The 22,203-nt window shown below is 46.0% G+C and overlaps 1 protein-coding gene across 7 annotated transcripts in view; it reads left to right on the top strand.

The window, feature by feature from the left end:
• The window catches only part of GHRH (growth hormone releasing hormone), a 219,007-nt gene extending 197,058 nt beyond the window's left edge, over window positions 1–21,949 (top strand). For 6 of the 7 annotated variants that reach the window (XM_063960351.1, XM_063960352.1, XM_063960355.1 and 3 more), the window contains 4 exons: window positions 2,564–2,689; window positions 3,260–3,364; window positions 3,455–3,529; window positions 21,681–21,949. In XM_063960351.1, the coding sequence (XP_063816421.1) occupies window positions 2,564–2,689; window positions 3,260–3,364; window positions 3,455–3,529; window positions 21,681–21,720 (346 nt within the window). In that variant the 3' untranslated portion in view covers window positions 21,721–21,949. The remainder of the gene's footprint in view (window positions 1–2,563; window positions 2,690–3,259; window positions 3,365–3,454; window positions 3,530–21,680) is intronic. The other variant, XM_063960354.1, reaches the window with a different exon arrangement.
• Window positions 21,950–22,203: the final 254 nt, after the last annotated feature.

The following is a 22,203-nucleotide window of genomic DNA, read 5'->3' as shown; positions in this document are numbered from 1 at the left end:
AATAAGAGAAACTGTAGAGAGAGGTCCTCTGGAACAAAAGGCAAAATGTAGCAGGGTTACACTTGTAAGAATCTGAGTTAAGAAACTCAGACAAAGTGATTCTGCTTAACAGCGAAGGTGCTTCTATATCATAGGAACAGCTAGTCAAAGGTGGCTTTGTTGCTGCCCTGGACACTAACAGCAACTCAATTACTTGTACAGTCATTATTTAGCATGTTCCCCATCCACAGATATCAATGGATCAAGGCTCTTCTTTTTGAACAATGCCCTATTGTGAGATCTCTCTCCCAACACTGACACTGTGGAAATCGATGCAGAGTTGCTGCAGACTAGGGATGGACATCGAATACTGAAACATAGAATTTGACTTCAGATAAGAACCCTATGGCCCATCCAGTCTGCCCTTTTAGGGTTAGGGTATTAGGGTTAGTTTAGGGAATTGGGATAAGGAATTAGGAGTGGTTAGGGTGGCTGGGTTGTGCTGGCTCAGGTGCGTCCCGCACCCTGGACTTGTACCTTAGGAATGTTAGTGACCCAACTGATGAGATTACCTGGCCGTGGTAGGTGGGCCCATATTTTTGTGCAAAACTATGCTAGGAACCTCAATTTTACTCTATGTTAAATTGCAAAGTTATATTCTAATTATTTGGATTACTAGTGTTCTTGGTGTTTAGAGTGTGCACCTGCAATTTTGTTTTCTGTGGCCCTACTAGTCTCAGTATGACAACACTTCTTATTATGTTTACATATGTTCACCTATATTAGAAGAGAAGGGGACTTATACATGGTCGAGTCACATTATTATGACCACCACATACATTTTAAGTTGGCAATGTGTAGCCCATGTAGTATGTCACGTGTCGTGCACTGGCTTGGTGGGTATATAAGGTGTGCGATAGGCCGTCTACACACATATTAATAGTTGCTGTCATGGTAAAAAGGGCGAGTTGCAAAGTTATGATTATCGGCTTTCAGGCCAAGGGTGGCAGTATTTCTGAAACAGCACCGTTTGTGAACTGGTTGCATGCTAATTTGGTAAAGGTGTCTCATGACTGGACAAATGGCACCATTGCAAATAACCAATGTGGAAACTGCTGAGCACTATATGCCATTGATGTGAGAGGTGAATGTCAGCTACGAAGGTATGTGAAGACAGACCTACACGCTACACTGGAGCAGCTCACGGTCAAAATGAACCTGGGGGCTACCAGACGTGTTTAAAATGATAGTTCAGTCCATCTAACTGCTGTACGTGATGCACACGGCGGTTACTCTGGCTATTAGCTGGTGGTCATAATAATGTGACTCAACCACGTATATGCGCTGTGGCCCTCTGGTAATCTGGATATATGAACTTCAGCAGCTGATATAGTGATCTACAGTATTAAGCTTTCACATTTATACTTAAATAATCCACTTGGGAGACTGAGGAGCATGGGGGGAGGGAACTGTATGTATGCAAGTCAAAGCACCGGGAAGGGTTAAATATAAATAATATATTTTATACATATAAATATATTACACTGTGTAGGGATGGGGTATGTGCAGAGCAGACAGTCTTTTTGGATACATGTTGCATTGTTAAAAATTATTGTTCTAAGCGGAACCGATGCTTTACCTTCTCCCCATCCTCCGGCCACAGCCTGGTGACGTCTGCTGGACTTGCTAATATATCCGACACAGACGCCCGCTGAAACAGCACTGTACTCAGTTGGGTACCCAAGGTACCTCAAGCAGCTTCTGACCCCATACTGCCCCACTCGATTACTGCGATCGGTAGATGAAGGACTTTTAGCAGTACCTAGAATCTCCCGTAATTCATCTGAGGGTCGAGCTTTTAGTCATGCTGCTCCAACTCTATGGAACTCACTTCCCCGCACAGTGCTAGAGGCCCCAACTATAGAATCCTTCAAAAGTAGACTCAAGACTTTCCTGTTTACTCAAGCATTTCCATAATGTCCCTATCTACATGCTTCTGTATTTAATGAAAAGTTGTTCTGTACTTCATTATTTTCTGTACTATATTATCCTATTGGAGAAAGAGCACTATATAAATATTATTATTACTCGTGGATAAGCGTTGTCGCGACCCGGCGGAGAGTTGTTGGAGCGACTCTTTCTAAGGTACGTATAAGACGCTGTTTAGAAAGATTGCTCAGAAAAAATAGTGACTAGCAAATAAAATAAGAAAGCTTAGGGCTGCTAAAAACCAGCAGCCCTCTGACCATGGTCCGGCTCCTGCCCCACCAAACAAAAAACTGATTTGCCTGAGACAGGAGGCAGGGATATATGGATGGGCCAGTTGCATGCTAGGAGGCCGGAAAGCTTTGACCGATTGGTGCAAATCCGCTGTTGCTTCATCATATCCCATTGTTATCCTGTGGACCGTGTTGGAGAATACACTATTTTTAATAAAATTGAGTGGTCCTGTTCCCGTTATCTGTGGGGATATCAAGTTATTTAAGTACAGCGTGAATAAAACCTCATCCTCTAATATAGAAACACATACGGATGGAAAGAATGTACAGAACAATAGTCCTCTTATTTATGCTCTGTTCTGCAGTTACGACCAGACATCTAAACCCGACAGAAATGTAAATCTCCCAGCGATTATGGTAGACCCCATGAGGAGTCTAGGCTGGTCACTTGATGAGGAGCGGGGATTAGTTCGAGGGCTTTCAGAAAAAAGGTGGGTGTCTCAGATATGGCATTACTGGTCTTGTAGAACTGTGACCATAGTAAGCATCTGTGTTATAGCTAGGCTTACCACAATATCCCTTTAATTTAGGACACTTATGATTCACACAGGTTCTGTGGCTGATTAAAATTACGCAAAATGCAGGCTTGAATTTAGCCAGCCACAGATCCTGTGTAAATCATAGGTGTCCCATTATAAATGGATATTGGGCATGATTTAGGTTTGTAAGCAAAGTAAAAAGGCACACAACTGGGCAAAACCATGTTGCATTGCGGGTGGGACAGATGTAACATGCAGAGAGATTTGGGGCGAGGTCGGGCGTCTTAAAACAAATCTAAATTGAAGTGTAAAAATAAAACTGTCTAACATTTGTAGGCTGCATGCAAAAGCAACCAATATTTACCCTGCACAGAAACAATATAATCCATCCAAATCTCTCTGCCCCAGCTGCAGTGCAACATGGTTGTGCCCAGTTGTGTGTTATTTGCTTTGCTTACAAATCTGAATCAGGCTCATTAAGGCAAAACTAGTTATAGCTGTAATTTTATGTCCCTACTCTAGGATGGAGAGACATGTAGACGCTATATTCACAAACACCTATCGAAAATTCCTGGGACAAATTTCAGCAAGACAGTACTTACAGAACATGATGGGGAAACGACTGGGGTAAGTATAATGATACGTTTGGTTAAACAAAGATTTATTGTTGAATTTGTAGTCGCTTTTTTTTTTTTACTCGCCAATCTCTGATTACAGGCAAGCTGATACACGAGGACAATACCCAAGTGCCAGTGGGCGAAGTGACAGATCCATAAGGGTGCTAATGAACCTGTAAGTTTTTTTTTTTTTTAAAGGTTTATCAATAATTGTAACTATATATCTATATGACTATTCTGCAAGAATGACTATGTTGCCCTGAATATATTTTGACAACATTGACACAATATAATTCTTTTCTTCAGTTTTATTCAGGAAAAACAGGGACAACAGTTGTGTTAACTGCTGTCCCTGGAGGAGTCCCCACTGGCAGTCTTTTTGTATATCCGAAAAGACCGCCCTCTGCGCATGCCCCATCCCCACATTATATATGTAGCACTTACCTGCCTTGAATATATAGTGTTAACTCCCAATTGACAGTATGAATTCAGTGCTGGGAAGGGATATATTGTGTGTGTGTGTGTGTGTGTGTGTGTGTATGTGTGTGTGTGTGTATGTATGTATATATATATATATAAAACAGGGTCAGGAGAACGGATGCAGCAGCTCAGAGATCACAAAAATCCATTGGTTTGGTGCAGCTGGCCTCAACCAGATTTATTGTGCAGAAAAATAGAAATAAATAAAAATAAATACCTGCTGTCCGACGCGTACTATACACAGGATAATCCTAACTCACTAAAAAAAACATACAAACAAGTTTTTACCAGGCACAGCTTGCTGGATTTCAAGAGCAGACTTCTCTATAGTCTCTCCTTTTCCCCAAGCAGTGTGAGAGAGCAATAGTCAGGATGACAGCTTTTTTTTTAACACACCCATACAGCTGAAAGCCCTAATTAGCCTTCTGCCAGAATTGGGCCTATATGAATAGAGAACCTGTCGTCTTTTCTCACATCCAACTCCAGGACCCTAATACGATTCTTACCAAAAGCGAAAGCTCTCAGCAGAACCAACAAAGATACCTGGGGCAAAAATACTAGAGATGAGCGGATTCGGTTTTACTCGGTTTTACTCGGTTCTCAAAACCGAATCTTATTGGCTATCCAAAACACGTGACATCCGTGAGCCAATAAGATTCGGTTTTGAGAACCGAGTAAAACCGAGTAAAACCGAATCCGCTCATCTCTAAAAAATACCTTCCACCGCTATACCCGTGATCTTGTCACACACACTATATATATATATATATATATATATATATATATATATATATATATATATATATATATATATATATATATATATATATATATTCAGAAAGAAAAGGCGTCACTCCAGGTGTGTATATGACAAAGGGGCTACGGGGCCCCGAAACGTTGGTTCAGTGATGATACTTTGAATACACCTTTTGAAGATTTACACACCTCAAAGACCTGGAGTGACGCCTTTTCTTTCTGATTGTTTGTCTATACCAATATTGGAGGGCACCCAGGCAACTATATAAGATAAGGACCAGGAGTGCCGGGCACCATTGCTGATATATACATGCACATTGACAAAGGGGCGGCTGAGGCCCGAAACATTGGTATTCGCATCATGGCATGTTGAAAGTGCCGCAGTACTTCTTATATATATATATATATATACATATATATATATATATACCAGCAAATAGAAAATAAGAATTTACTCACCGGTAATTCTATTTCTCGTAGTCCGTAGTGGATGCTGGGTACTCCGTAAGGACCATGGGGAATAGACGGGCTCCGCAGGAGACTGGGCACTCTTAAAAGAAAGATTAGGTACTATATCTGGTGTGCACTGGCTCCTCCCTCTATGCCCCTCCTCCAGACCTCAGTTAGGGAAACTGTGCCCGGAAGAGCTGACATTACTAGGAAAGGATTTGGAATCCAGGGTAAGACTCATACCAGCCACACCAATCACACCGTACAACTTGTGATAACTATACCCAGTTAACAGTATGAATAACAACTGAGCCTCATTCAACAGATGGCTCAGAACAATAACCCTTAGTTAAGCAATAACTATATACAAGTATTGCAGAAAATCCGCACTTGGGACGGGCTCCCAGCATCCACTACGGACTACGAGAAATAGAATTACCGGTGAGTAAATTCTTATTTTCTCTGACGTCCTAGTGGATGCTGGGTACTCCGTAAGGACCATGGGGATTATACCAAAGCTCCCAAACGGGCGGGAGAGTGCGGATGACTCTGCAGCACCGAATGAGCAAACTCAAGGTCCTCCTCAGCCAGGGTATCAAACTTGTAGAATTTTGCAAAAGTGTTTGATCCCGACCAAGTAGCAGCTCGGCAAGGTTGTAAAGCCGAGACCCCTCAGGCAGCCGCCCAAGAAGAGCCCACCTTCCTCGTGGAATGGGCTTTTACTGGTTTAGGATGTGGCAGTCCAGCCGCAGAATGTGCAAGTTGAATCGTGCTACAGATCCAGCGAGCAATAGTCTGCTTTGAAGCAGGAGCACCCAGCTTGTTGGGTGCATGCAGGATAAACAGCGAGTCAGTTTTCCTGACTCTAGCCGTCCTGGAAACATAGATTTTCAGGGCCCGGACTACGTCCAGCAACTTGGAATCCTCCAAGTCCCGAGTAGCCGCAGGCACCACAATAGGTTGGTTCAAATGAAACGCTGATACCACCTTTGGGAGAAATTGGGGACGAGTCCTCAATTCTGCCCTGTCCATATGGAAAATCAGATATGGGCTTTTACAGGACAAAGCCGCCAATTCTGACACACGCCTAGCTGAGGCCAAGGCCAACAGCATGACTACCTTCCACGTGAGATACTTCAACTCCACGGTCTGAAGTGGCTCAAACCAATGTGATTTTAGGAAATCCAACACTACGTTGAGATCCCAAGGTGCCACTGGAGGCACAAAAGGGGGGCTGAATATGCAGCACTCCCTTAACAAACGTCTGAACTTCAGGCAGTGAAGCCAGTTCTTTTTGAAAGAAAATAGATAGGGCCGAAATCTGGACTTTAATGGATCCCAATTTTAGGCCCATAGTCACTCCTGACTGTAGGAAGTGCAGAAATCGACCCAGCTGAAATTCCTCCGTTGGGGCCTTCATGGCCTCACACCAAGCAACATATTTTCGCCATATGCGGTGATAATGTTTTGCTGTCACATCCTTCCTAGCTTTTATCAGCGTATGAATGACTTCAACTGGAATGCCCTTTTCCATTAGGATCCGGCGTTCAACCGCCATGCCGTCAAACGCAGCCGCGGTAAGTCTTGGAACAGACAGGGCCCCTGCTGTAGTAGGTCCTGTCAGAGCGGCAGAGGCCAAGGGTCCTCTGAGATCATTCCTTGTAGTTCCAGGTACCAAGTCCTTCTTGGCCAATCCGGAACGATGAGTATAGTTCTTACTCCTCTCTTTCGTATTATCCTCAGTACCTTTGGTATGAGAGGAAGAGGAGGGAACACATAAACCGACTGGTACACCCACGGTGTCACTAGAGCATCCACAGCTATCGCCTGAGGGTCCCTTGACCTGGCGCAATACCTTTTTAGCTTTTTGTTGAGGCGGGACGCCATCATGTCCACCTGTGGCCTTTCCCAACGATTTACAATCAGCTGGAAGACTTCTGGATGAAGTCCCCACTCTCCCGGGTGGAGGTCGTGCCTGCTGAGGAAGTCTGCTTCTCAGTTGTCCACACCCGGAATGAACACTGCTGACAGTGCTAGCATGTGATTCTCCGTTCATTGGAGAATCCTTGTGGCTTCTGCCATCGCCATCCTGCTTCTTGTGCCGCCCTGTCGGTTTACATGGGCGACAGCCGTGATGTTGTCTGACTGAATCAGCACCGGCTGGTTTTGAAGCAGGGGTTCTGCTTGACTTAGGGCATTGTAAATGGCCCTTAGTTCCAGAATATTTATGTGTAGGGAAGTCTCCTGACTCGACCATTGTCCTTGGAAGTTTCTTCCCTGAGTGACTGCTCCCCAACCTCGGAGGCTTGCATCCGTGGTCACCAGGACCCAGTCCTGAATGCCGAATCTGCGGCCCTCGAGAAGATGAGCACTCTGCAGCCACCACAGCAGAGACACCCTGGCCCTCGGGGACAGGGTGATCAGCCGATGCCTCTGAAGATGCGATCCGGACCACTTGTCTAACAGATCCCACTGAAAGATCCTTGCATGGAACCTGCCGAAGGGAATTGCTTCGTAAGAAGCTACCATCTTTCCCAGGACTCGCGTGCAGTGATGCACCGACACCTGTTTTGGTTTCAGGAGGTCTCTGACCAGAGATGACAACTCCTTGGCCTTCTCCTCCGGGAGAAACACCTTCTTCTGTTCTGTGTCCAGAATCATGCCCAAGAACAGCAGACGCGTCGTAGGAACCAGCTGCGACTTTGGGATATTCAGAATCCAGCCGTGCTGTTGTAGCACTTCCCGAGATAGTGCTACTCCGACCAACAACTGCTCCTTGGACCTTGCCTTTATAAGGAGATCGTCCAAGTACGGGATAATTATAACTCCCTTCTTTTGAAGGAGTATCATCAATTCGGCCATTACCTTGGTAAATACCCTCGGTGCCGTGGACAGACCAAACGGCAACGTCTGGAATTGGTAATGGCAGTCCTGTACCACAAACCTGAGGTACTCCTGGTGAGGTGGGTAAATGGGGACATGCAGGTAAGCATCCTTGATGTCCAGTGACACCATAAAATCCCCCTCTTCCAGGCTTGCAATAACCGCCCTGAGCGATTCCATTTTGAACTTGAACTTCCTTATATAAGTGTTCAAGGATTTCAAATTTAGAATGGGTCTCACCGAACCGTCTGGTTTCGGTACAACAAACATTGTGGAATAGTAACCCCGTCCCTGTTGAAGGAGGGGAACTTTGATTATCACCTGCTGAAGGAACAGCTTGTGAATTGCCGCCAGTACTACCTCCCTTTCCTTGGGAGTAGCTGGCAAGGCTGATTTGAGGTAACGGCGAGGGGGAGATGCCTCGAACTCCAGCTTGTATCCCTGAGATACCACTTGTAGAACCCAGAGATCCACCTGTGAGCGAACCCACTGGTCGCTGAAGTTCCGGAGATGGGCCCCCACCGCACCTGGCTCCACCTGTGGAGCCCCAGCGTCATGCGGTGGACTTAGAGGAAGCAGGGGAGGATTTTTGTTCCTGGGAACTGGCTGTCTGGTGCAGCTTTTTCCCTCTACCCCTGCCTCTGGGCAGAAAGGACGCGCCTCTGACCCGCTTGCCTTTCTGAGGCCGAAAGGACTGTACTTGATAATACGGTGCTTTCTTAGGCTATGAGGGAACCTGAGGTAAAAAAGTCGACTTCCCAGCTGTTGCTGTGGATACGAGGTCCGAGAGACCGTCCCCAAACAATTCCTCACCTTTATAAGGCAAAACTTCCATGTGCCTTTTAGAATCAGCATCACCTGTCCACTGCCGAGTCCATAATACTCTCCTGGCAGAAATGGACATTGCATTAATTCTAGATTTTAGCCGGCAAATGTCCCTCTGTGCATCCCTCATATACAAGACTACGTCTTTAATATGCTCTATGGTTAGCAAAATAGTATCCCTGTCAAGGGAATCAATGTTATCTGACAGGGAATCAGACCATGCTGCTGCAGCACTACACATCCATGCTGAAGCAATAGCAGGTCTCAGTATAGTACCTGAGTGTGTATACACAGACTTCAGGATAGCCTCCTGCTTTCTATCTGCAGGCTCCTTTAAGGTGGCCGTATCCTGAGACGGCAGTGCCACCTTTTTTGATAAGCGTGTGAGCGCCTTGTCCACCCTAGGTAATGTTTCCCAACGCAACCTGTCCTTTGGCGGGAAAGGGTACGCCATTAGTAACCTCTTAGAAATCACTAATTTCTTATCTGGGGAACACCACGCTTCTTCACACAGTTCATTTAACTCATCAGATGGGGGAAAAGTCACTGGCTGCTTTTTCTCCCCAAACATAATACCCTTTTTAGTGGTAACCGGGTTAATGTCAGAAATGTGCAACACATTTTTCATTGCCGTAATCATGCATCGGATGGCCCTTGTGGACTGTACATTTGTCTCATCCTCGTCTACACTGGAGTCAGACTCCGTGTCGACATCTGTGTCTGCCATCTGAGGTAGCGGGCGTCTTTGAGCCCCTGATGGCCTCTGAGACGCCTGGGCAGGCGCGGGCTGAGATGCCGGCTGTCCCAAAGCTGTTACGTCATCGAATCTTTTATGCAAGGAGTTGACACTGTCGGTTAATACCTTCCACATATCCATCCACTCTGGTGTCGGCCCCGCAGGGGGCGACATCACACTTATCGGCTCCTGCTCCGCCTCCACGTAAGCGTCCTCATCAAACATGTCGACACAGCCGTACCGACACACTGCACACACACACAGGGAATGCTCTGACTGAGGACAGGACCCCACAAAGTCCTTTGGGGAGACAGAGAGAGAGAGAGTATGCCAGCACACACCAGAGCGCTATATAACAGAGGGATTTACACTAATACAAAGTGAATTTTCCCCCAATAGCTGCTTATATCACCTTTTGCACCTAAAATTATGTGCCCCCCCTCTCTTTTTTACCCTTCTCGTAGTGTATACTGCAGGGGAGAGCCTGGGGTGCGTCCTTCCAGCGGAGCTGTGAAGAAAAAATGGCGCTGGCTGTGCTGAGGAAGATAGCCCCGCCCCTTCAGCAGCGGGCTTCTCCCGGTTTTTATAATATTATTTATGGCGGGGGATTGGGCACATATACAGTTTATAACTGTATTATGTGCATTTTGCCAAGAAGGTATACATATTGCAGCCCAGGGCGCCCCCCCCAGCGCCCTGCACCCACCAGTGACCGGAGCGTGTGGTGTGCTGTGGGAGCACTGCAGCTGTGCGCTACCTTATTGAAGACCGGAGTCTTCAGCCGCCGATTTTCTCCTGGTTCTTCCGTCTTCTGGCTCTGCAAGGGGGACGGCGGCGCGGCTCCGGGAAACGGATGATCGAGGTCGGGCCCTGTGTTCAATCCCTCTGGAGCTAATGGTGTCCAGTAGCCTTAGAAGCACAAGCTAGCTGCAAGCAGGTAGGTTTGCTTCTCTCCCCTCAGTCCCTCGTAGCAGTGAGTCTGTTGCCAGCAGATCTCACTGAAAATAAAAAAACCTAACAAATACTTTCTTTTTTAGTGAGGTCAGGAGAGCCCACTAAGTGCATCCAGCTCTGGCCGGGCACAGATTCTAACTGAGGTCTGGAGGAGGGGCATAGAGGGAGGAGCCAGTGCAGACCAGATATAGTACCTAATCTTTCTTTTAAGAGTGCCCAGTCTCCTGCGGAGCCCGTCTATTCCCCATGGTCCTTACGGAGTACCCAGCATCCACTAGGACGTCAGAGAAAACCACAGCACTCGCCACCCCAGAAGCGGGGTGCAGTATCCGCACTCGCCACTAATAGGGTGGGGTGCATGTAGCCCATGGCCACCTACTCAAAAATATAGAAACAAAAAGTTCAGCACTCACCAAAGTGAGCTCACTTATCCTCACAACATCAATGAATAAATGATAGGGGTTTAGTTAGTGAATTGGCCAATGCACGGAAGCCTGCATACCGCTCGCCAAGGTACCCCACCTTCATGCAGGTCCTACACTATCATAAAAATTAAAACCTGGCAACTGTATCACATAATATAACTGCAAATATGCCCACTTGGTGTAAGGTGTACCTGCCATGAACTGCATGGCTTTTAAAAGGTACACTAGTCACCTGACACTGGCTGATAAATTACTAAAGGGCAGCTGACACAGGTTTAAGATAATTGGGGTGCATGAACAAAGTTTGTGGCCACAGTTAATGAGTTAACCAAGAATTAACCCTGAAATATACCAGCAAATTGAAAACCACAGCACTCGCCACCCCAGAAGCGGGGTGCAGTATCCGCACTCGCCACTAATAGGGTAGGGTGCATGTAGCCCATGGCCACCTACTCAAAAATATAGAAACAAAAAGTTCAGCACTCACCAAAGTGAGCTCACTTATCCTCACAACATCAATGAATAAATGATAGGGGTTTAGTTAGTGAATTGGCCAATTCACTAACTAAACCCCCATCATTTATTCAATGATGTTGTGAGGATAAGTGAGCTCACTTTGGTGAGTGCTGAACTTTTTGTTTTTATATATATATATATATATATATATATATATATATATATAGCAGAAGAAGGCGGCACTCACGACGACTTGTAATAATCACACGGACCCCAATATAGAGTTCGACGTTTCAATCTTGTTATCAGATTTTCGTAAGGATAAAGGTAAGTAACATGACCATGTTTTAAATACATCCACCAAGTGAAAACACGCCCTGGCCCATCACAGACGCGGCCAGAATGACGTCATAGCTAACATGTGAAAACCATCACCATTAATTACATACATACGGAGATCGTGGAGAATACATAGGATTAAGAATGACAGAATTCCATAGCATTAAACATACAGCTGTAAACAATTGTCTCAAATAGCTACTTAATGCTTCTGACAAGTCACATAGTAACAGCGAAACTTCTACTTGCCACATTAATAACCAACCAATTTATTCTCTTCAAGCACTATCATGTTAAGGATCGGGCTTCCGATCTCTAATACATTTTGACCCTACAATACTATCGATGTATGCAAACACGAAACCTCTGTACAATAGATAAAAACAAGAATGTCATACAATAGCTCTTAGATGTGGACCACATTGCCCCAAATTATGATTGTCATACCATCGCAAGAAGGGACAGCTACATTCCCAAAAAGACGATCATCACGTTATAGAAATACATGTAGACCTGGATTCTCGTTTAACCCTTTAGGGGCAAGGGTGTTACATTTAAAAATCCATTCTGCTTCCCGCTGTAAGAGGAGACGTGATCTGTGTCCCCCTCATGGACTAGCTGGAATGTGATCAATGATCCTGTAACGAAGGAAAGCTAGATTATGTTTGGCATTTACAAAATGCCTCGCAACCGGCTGATCAGTTTTGCCTTTCTCTATCGCCTGTCGTATCGAAGGTGGGTAGGGAAGGCATAGGGAAATGCAGATTATATATGACTATACAGACCCCTCCCCCTATATAATATTACATAGACAGTGTGTGTGCTGGGGGCTTATCCCTGCTTATATATGATTATACACACCCCTAATATAAGATCACATACTCAGTGTGTGTGCTGGGGGCTTATCACTCATGCACAGACACAGGGAAGATGTCAGGCGTGGGTGTCCCCCTCCCTCCCCGGACTCTCTCCCCCTTTGGCAGCAGGGCGCATTCCGGCAGGGTAAATTTATCACCTGCCAGAGGTGGCGGCCTCTGAGGACCTAAAGTTTGGTCAAAGTATCGAACTTGTAGAACTTGGCAAACGTGTTTGACCCTGACCAAGTAGCCGCTCGGCAAAGCTGTAAAGCCGAGACACCCCGGGCAGCCGCCCAGGAAGAACCCACCTTACGAGTAGAGTGGGCCTTAACAGATTTTGGACACGGCAATCCTGGCGTAGAATAAGCATTCTGGATAGTGAACCTGATCCAGCAAGAAATCGTCTGCTTAGAAGCAGGACACCCAATCTTATTGGGATCATAAAGGACAAACAGAGAGTCCGACTTTCTGTGACGTGAAGTCCTCTTCACATAAGTCTTCAAAGCCCTCATAACATCCAAGGACTTTGAGGCAATTGAGGAGTCAATAGCACGTGTCCTGTGCCGAAGGTAATTCCAACAGTGTGACCGCCTTACAAGTGAGAAACTTGACCTCAACCTCCTGTAGAGGCTCAAACCAATCCAATTGCAGGAACTGCAACACCACGTTAAGATCCCATGGTGCAGTAGGAGGCACAAAGGGGGCTGGATGTGCAACACCCCTTTCAAGAAAGTCTGAACCTCAGGAAGGGAAGCCAATTGTTTCTGGAAGAAAATGGACAAGGCCGAAATCTGGACTTTTATGGAGCCCAAATGTAGGCCCACATCCACACCTGCCTGCAGGAAGAGGAGAAACTGCCCAAGTTGAAACTCCACCGTAGGAAACTTCTTGGATTCACACCAAGACAGATACTTTTTCCTAGCCTGTATCAGGGTAGGAATAACCTTGGTCAAAATGCCTTTCCGAGCTAAGAGCTGGCGTTCAACCCCCATGCCGTCAAACGTAGCCGTGGTAAGTCTTAATAAGCGAACGGCCGCTGTTACAGAAGGTCCTCTCGAAGAGGAAGAGGCCTCGGATCTGATAATGTCGGTATTATCTTAGACCGCAAAGCTATACCCCTTTGTACGCTATTACCGTTGAGCCGCTATGGCCGCTAGACTACGTGCACGTGCTACGCACTTAGTACGCTATTTGCGTACAGAGTCCTGCACGTGGTACGCACTTGGCGTACACATGCCGCGCTGAGTGTACAGATAACACACAGCGAGCGCACACACTAATTGATAACCTTTACATTTGTTAATGATATAATGTAATGATATGCTTACACTTTAAACCCTTTACAGTAAAGTACTGCAATGATGTTACACCTTTAAACCTTAAGTAGCGCTGGCGATACAAAGTACCCGCAGTGCGTACACCTTATCAGTGCTATACACCTTATACAGATAAATCTACTTTAAAGCCCATGCAGGAATGTGAAAACACAACACTGATTTGTAGTTGAAACCACAGGGTTCTAAGGCCACCGTGGATTGATTCCAAAAGATAAAAACAATACAATTTATACACTACAGGCTAACAAGTAAATCTAAACAGAATAATGGCTACAGAGAATGTACGTACGTGAGAATATTCGCAAGCGCAACCCAGATCCGGTCCTCCGCTCATCAGGTAGATAGCGTTCAGAGTCTTCTGACCGGCCAGGCAACAATGGATCTTTTATACACAACATGCATACACAATATAATGGTCACTGTAATCTCATTGTTCATTGGACACAGAGATGTGTCTCTTCATTACAGAAAAGGTCATAGGTGGATTTGAAAGGGTGGGCGATGTCTTTCCCCAACTGCTCTTGTGGGTGGTATCCTCTGGATTCCCGCCGCATATGTAATTTACAGTAAATACAGTTAATGTTCATAATCTACTTTTGTACATAACTATACGCAGGAACAAGCGAATTTTCTCTAACTAACACCGGAATGTTACCCTCAAAATACCCTACAGCTGGATACTAGACATCACCTTCCAACCTTTATCTGACCCTTCCTATCATGCAAAGGCGAATCTCTCTGTCCAGGAACTGTTTAAACTAATAATACTCGCTGACATGGTCTGGGGGAACTATATCTAAAATGTACGCTATATGGGTTAAATATGTAATGTTCTAATAACATGCTACACGCTCACAAACTCTACCGTAAATGTGCATACCACGCGCCAAGGCGCATGGCCGTGAAAGCTCCGTTACGCAAAGTGCGGATATGCGCACGCACGGCAGAGCGAGTTCACGCGCAGCGGGCATGTGCATGGGGTTAGTACAAGGCATATGCATTACGATATTTTTCGACTTTGACAGATCTTACAGCAGTAACTCCAGAAGATCCACATACCAAACTCGCCTAGGCCAGTCCGGAGCAATGAGGATCGCCTGAACTCTTGTTCATTTTATAAGTTTTAGAATCCTGGAATGAGTGGAAGAGAAGGAAACACATACACCGACTGGAAGATCCACGGCATTACCAGTGCGTCCACCGCCACCGCCTGTGGGTCTCTCAACATGGAACAGTACCAGCGAAGCTTCTTGTTGAGGCGAGAGGCCATCATGTCTATTTGAGGTATGCCCCAAAGACTTGTCACCTCTGCGAACACCTCGGGGTGGAGTCCCCACTCTCCTGGATGGAGGTCGTGTCTGCTGAGGAAGTCCGCTTCCCAGTTATTCAGTCCCAGAATGAAGATTGCTGATAACGCCATCACGTGCGTTTCTGCCCAGAGGAGAATCTTTGTTACCCCTGCCATTGCAGCTCTGCTCTTCGTTCTGCATTGTCGGTTTATGTAGGCCACCATCGTTACATTGTCCGACTGCACCTGAATGGCCTGATCTTGCAGAAGATGTGCCACTTGTAGAAGGCCGTTGTACACGGCCCTTAGTTCCAGAATGTTTATCGGACGGATGGATTCCAGACTTGACCCCCTACCTTGGAAGTTTTCCCCTTGGGTGACCGCGCCCCAACATCTGAGACTTGCATCCGTGCTTAGAAGGATCCAGTTCTGAATCCCGAACCTACAGCCCTCGAGAAGGTGAGGCATTTGCAGCCACCATAGGAGCAAAATCCTGGTTTTCGGTGACAGACGTATCCTCTGGTGCATGTACAGGTGTGATCCCGACCACTTGTCTTGGAGATCCAGTTGGAAGGACCGTGCATGAAATCTTCCGTACTGTAGAACCTCGTAGGAGGCAACCATCTTCCCCAGAAGGTGAATGCACTGATGAACCCATATCCGGGCAGGCTTCAAGACATACCAGACCATTGATTGTATCACTAACGCTTTGTCCACCGGTAGAAATACCCTCTGCACTTCCGTGTCGAGGACCATCCCTAGGAAAGACAATTTCCTTGTCGGCTCCAAATGTGACTTCGGAAGATTTAGGATCCATCCATGATCCCTGAGCAGTCGAGTTGTGAGAACAATGGACTGCAACAACTTTTCCCTGGACGATGCTTTTATCAGCATAATCTCTGCCATTACCTTGGTGAACACCCTCGGTGCCGTGGATAGGCCGAATGGCAGCGCCTGGAACTGATAGTGACAGTCCAACAGTGCAAATCTGAGATAAGCCTGGTGCGGCGGCCAAATTGGAATGTGAAGGTACGCATCCTTGATATTTAAGGATACCAGGAATTCCCCTCCTCCAGACCTGAGATTACCGCTCACAGAGATTCCATCTTGAACTTGAAATCCCTCAAATATTGATTTAACGATTTGAGGTTCAATATTGGTCTGACCGAACCGTCCGGTTTTGGCACCACAAATAGGTTTGAGTAGTAACCTTTGTTTACCAGATGAGGTGGAACTGGAACAATGATATTTGCTTTCTCCAATTTTTTCATGGATTCCTGCAGGATAGCCCTTGAAACTCCAGTCTGTACCCAGGGGTCCAGGCCTGAGGACGCCCGAACCTGACTGAAATTCCGTAGACGAGCTCCCACCTGCCCGATCTCCAAGCTGGGAGGTCCACCGTCATGCTGAGGATTTTGAGGAAGCAGAACTTGGCTTCTGTTCCTGGGAACCTGTCTGTGCAGGTTTTCTGGATTTTCCCCGACCACCTCTGAAGAAGGTGGAAAAGAGGCTTTTGACTTCTTAACATTTGCGGTCCAAAAAGACTGCATTGTAGACGTAGAAAAAGACTTCATCTGCGTCGGGGTGGCTGAGGGAAGAAAAGTTGACTTACCCGCAGTTGCCGTGGAAATCCACGCATCCAAAGCTTCCCCAAATAGAGCCTGACCTGTGAAGGGTAGGTTCTCCACACTCTTCTTGGATTCCAGAACCGCAAACCATTGGCGCAGCCAGAGTCCCCTGTGTGCCGAGACAGCCATGGAAGACGTCCGTGCATTCAGATGACCAAGATCCTTTATGGCCTCCACCATGAAACCTGCAGAATCCTGTATGTGACGTAATAATAGGATTTTAATTACCTACCGGTAAATCCTTTTCTCATAGTCCGTAGAGGATGATGGGGTCCACATTAGTACCATGGGGGTATAGACTGGTCCACTAGAAGCCATTGGCACTTTGAGAGTGTGGGCTGGCTCCTCCCTCTGTGCCCCTCCTACCAGACTCAGTCTAGAAACTGTGCCCGAGGAGACAGACATCTTCGAGAGAAGGATTATACACAGATAGTGGTGAGATTCACACCAGCTCACACATATAAGGCAAACCAAGCTAACTAGCAGGAAACAAAAGCAACGGCTGAAACATTACTTACCAAGTAATAATGCAGTACTCAACTAAAAACAAAGTTGTACTGAACCAGATAACCACTGCAGGAAAATTAAGCGATGGGCGGGCGCCCAGCACCCTCTACGGACTACGAGAAAAGGATTTACCGGTAGGTAATTAAAATCCTATTTTCTCTTACGTCGTAGAGGATGTTGGGGTCCACATAAGTACCATGGGGATGTACCAAAGCTCCCAGAACGGGAGGGAGAGCGCAGAGGCTCCTGCAGAACCAATTGACCAAACTTAAGTTCCTCAGAGGCCAAAGTATCGAACTTGTAGAACTTTGCGAACATGTTCGACTCCGACCAAGTAGCTGCTCGGCAGAGTTGCAAAGCTGAGACACCCCGGGCAGCCGCCCAGGAAGAACCCTGCCATAGAATACGCATGCTGGATAGTGAAACTGATCCAGCGAGATATCCTCTGCTTAGAAGCAGGACACCCAATTTTCTTGGGATCATACAGGACAAACAAAGAGTCTGATTTTCTGTGACGTGCAGTCCTCCTCACATAGATTTTTTAGAGCCCTTACAACATCTAAGGACTTTGATGATATTGAGGAGTCTGTCGCAACTGGCACCACAATAGGTTGGTTGATATGAAATACCGTCACAACCTTTGGAAGAAACTGCTGACGTGTTCGAAGCTCAGCTCTATCTTCATGGAAGATCAAGTATGGGCTTATACATGACAAAGCCCCAAACTCCGACACACGTCTATCAGAAGCTAAGGCCAACAAAGTGACAGCCTTCCACGTGAGAAACTTTATCTCCACCTCCTGTAGATGTTCAAACCAGTGCGACTGGAGGAACTGCAACACCACGTTAAGATCCCAGGGCGCCGTAGGCAGTACAAAGGGAGGTTGGATGTGCAGTACTCCCTTCAAAAAAGTCTGAACCTCAGGGAGGGCAGCCAACTGTTTCTGGAAGTAAATGGATAGGGACGAAAATTGGACTCTAACCCGTGTTAGAGCTGGTATCCGTGTTGACCTGCATTACCTGGGTAAGAGCACGTTTTTTTTGGCATATACTAGGGGATTTTGATGAGGTAGTGGGAGTAGAATACGACAAAACCTCTACAGATATTTTTTCAAAACCTGTGTTTCAGTCTCATAATGAGCTATCCTAGATGAAATCTGGGATATCATTCCCTTAATGGAAGCCACCCACAGGGGTTCGGATTCGGAAGGTTGAGACATTATATTGCATTCCTGAGTACATGGAATGGATTCCTCTGGAGAAGATACATATTCTGCAGCACAAGACAGAGTCCCTGGACATGGTAATGTGAGATATAAATCACACACACACACACACACACACACACACACACGAAAATGTCAGTCACCGTTTCCCCCAAGTACCTTCAGAGGGACAGTGAAGGAGCCAGCACACACAGCGCCCCCGTAGGCAGCTATATAATAACAGCCTAGCGCTGCCTGAGTAACCTTAATATACTACACAGGAATTTAGTGAACAAACACTCTCCCCCCCCCTTTTATAACCCCCTGGTACCGCACAGAACAGCTGGAGTTATGTGAAGGGTCAGCGCTCTCTGTCAGCGTCTCTGATTTGTGATCTGCAGGGAGGAAAATGGTGCTGGTGAGTGCTGGGTCCGCTCTGAGGAGAAGCACCGCCCCTTGTAATGGCGCGTCTTCCCGCACTTCTAAGGATTATACTGGCCTGAGGTAATTGTGACTAGCAGTAGCACAGAGTCCCTGTTAGTCTTAGTGACCAGTTTTAGGGTATTGTCGCTGGCCCAGGGCGCCCCTTACAGCGCCGCACTACAGTACCGTTGAGCCCTCATGGAGTGCAGCTTCAGCGCTGCGCTCCCACCCTGATGCCGCCATTCTCACCAGCTCCCCGCTTGCCGGGGCGCTGGCTTCCCCACCGACGTCTTCTGGTTCTGTTAGGGGGTGGCGGCAGTGCTGCGGGAGCGAGCGGTCGCCTCGGGGGCTTGCAATCGACACCCTCAGGAGCTCGGTGTCCTGTCAGCGGAGATAGTGGCCATTAACCTCAAGGGTTGGATACTACTTTCCCCCCCCTAAGTCCCACGAAGCAGGGAGGCTGCCTAACATCTTAAAATAGAATCATAAAACCAGAAAAGCTCTAGGAGCTCCCCTAGCTGTGACCGGATTCACCGGGCACATTTTCTAAACTGAGTCTGGTAGGAGGGGCATAGAGGGAGGAGCCAGCCCACACTATCAAAGTCTAAAGTGCCCATGGCTCCTAGTGGACCCGTCTATACCCCATGGTACTAATGTGGACCCCAGCATCCTCTAGGACGTAACAGAAACTGTTTTTACACATTTTTTTTTAAACGGTTTCCTGCTACCTGAGCAGCAGAAAACATTAAAGCATGAGTGTAACTATAGTGGGTACAAGGGGTGCCATTGCTATGGGGCCCAGAGACTTAGGGGGGCCTGGACCCAGGTTATAAAGTTGCATACCGATTTCCCTGCTAAGAAACTGGGTCTGATCCATTGCCCAACCTGTATTGTGTGACATTACATTTTCAGTGAGAGGAGTGTGTAGTGGATGTTCTAATAGTAAAAGGGCACTGTAATGTGGCACAGTATGAACAGGGGGCACTGTTATGTGTCATCTGATCTGCTCATTGTAATGTGAAGGCACTATATTGTTACATAATAAGAATTGGAGCACTTTAATGAGATGGAAGCACTATGGTGTGGCATAATATGAACTGAGGACACTGTATATCATAATGTGAACTGGAGATACTGTGTGACATGTGTACCATACTTACCTACCCTCCCAGATGCTGTAGGATACTCCTGATTTTTAGGGTAGTCCCCTAGAGCCCCGGAAGGATATGTGGCTCACCCGCATCCCGAGTACATATGCCCGCTTCCTAGAGACGGGAATGACATCATTTAGCCTCCGACCCACGAATTGCGGGCATTTCCTCATCTTGGGGGCAGGGCCTGATGACATGATAGCCTGGCCCCGGCCCCTAAAGTGAACTGGTGCGTCTCCTCTCCGGGCTTTTCCCGGAGAAGAGTAAAAAAAAGTAGATAAGTATGATGTGTACTGGTAACCCTACAATGTGACATTGTGTAAACTTGGGAATTATGGTGGTTCATAATGCAAACTAGGGCACTATTATGGGGTAAAAAATTAATAACTGCTACAGAGAGGTGTCTCTCATGAAGAATTGGGACAGGGGCCCCTTCAACATGCTGCTATGGGGCCCAGAAATTGCTGGTTACACCCCTGTGTTAAAGTGCTGTACACAGCAATTGTGTGCTCTCTACAGTGCAATATTGTAGAAGAGGCCTATGAACAGAGACGGTAATTGTGTTATCTGCTCAATTAACCATTTGCTAAATAGTAGGAATACTTAATAATGCGGACACTATCATTTCTGCATTATTTCAGTAGCAATTTGAATGCTGAATGGACCCCTATTGATATAATGGAAGCATGTTTAAGATTCCTGGTGGAATGAGTCTATTTGCCAGAATATTGTTTCACAACACAGTCGCTGCCTTTACAAACTGCCTCTGTAATGTCTTTTTGCTCGTTCAAAATATCACTTCAGCCAAAAAAAAAATGTCTGTCTACACATCAAAGCAAGGAAGCATGTTTAAGGAGGATTGTGGTGGTATATGTACCAATGCACAACCCTCTTCTTGGTATTGGAATCCCTGGCTTCCAGCCTCTGCAAATGTGTGAACTGCCAATGTCGTGTCACAAATGGGCAAAGGATTCCAGATTTGGATGACAAGCGGTAAGAGTACTCTTACCGCCACCGACCAGTAACACTAAGCTGCCATCACTAACTTGACCAAAGTTTTGTTGAACCAAGACTTTCCATCACCACCGGATAACTAGTAACATAACAAGAGCAGCATTTGTCTACTATAACTCCCAACCTGGAATCCAAGAACATATGATCAGTGAGTAACAGCAGCCATAACACATGTAGGGAATTGCAGACAGAGGGGTTAATGTAAAAGACTGGGTTCCCTGCGAGTCTGCCCAATGTTTTAAAGTAGCAATCATTTAAAACAGGTTGGTTTTGCCTTTTAAATGATTGTTACTTTAAAATATTTGGCAGACTCCCCAGGAACCTGCAGATGTCTGCCATTCGCAGGCTATTACATTTATCCCAGAGTAATAATCCAAAACCTAAATATAATCAATTTAAATGTTTCAACTTTATTCATATTGAATTTATATAAGATTTGCATACATTTCTTTCTTCAAAAGGTTTTGCACGTTACCAAAATGTGCTTTTTATATCTGTGTAATTATTGTTACTGTGTCATATGCACATATTGATGTACACATTCAGTCTTCTGTAATTCTCTCCTACATGGATGACCTCTAAGACTATTTTAACACCATATTATACTTACAGAAAGAACCCAACCTGGAGAGCAGTTCAGCCTCGGCTATAGCAGGCAGTGAGAAACTTCTCCTTGGTGCCCAAGAGCCCTTTCTCACAAGGTGGGCTGCAAAGTAAAACCTCTACTGCAGAATGGTTGAAAAGACGAACTGGGTGCATAACACAGGGAATACAGAAATACCATGCATATGCAAAATATTACACCCTACATTCACTTCTGTCATCAAGTTCTGTTTAACATGTAAATTAATGCATTTGTTAAATAAAAAAAGTTTTATGAAGCGGTCTGTTTCTAGCTTCCTCCAGGGACACAGCAAAGGTAAAAGGATTGCTGACTTCATGTTGGTAGATGTCCTTAATGTTGCTTCACATAGCTGTTGATCAACCTAATTCCTGCAGTGTTTGTTCCATGTAATACAATGTGCAACTCCTTTGAAGTCAGACCTAGACTACAGCGACACAATCTGTTCTAGATGCCACACTTTACTGTACAGTTGGGATGTCACAGAATACAAGTGTAGCAGCTGGTTTAGAA

Source organism: Pseudophryne corroboree, chromosome 3, assembly GCF_028390025.1.
Source record: "Pseudophryne corroboree isolate aPseCor3 chromosome 3, aPseCor3.hap2, whole genome shotgun sequence".
Classification (NCBI taxonomy): Eukaryota; Metazoa; Chordata; class Amphibia; order Anura; family Myobatrachidae; genus Pseudophryne; species Pseudophryne corroboree.
Note: the sequence above shows the minus strand (reverse complement) of the source record. Positions and strands in the feature narration are given on the sequence as shown.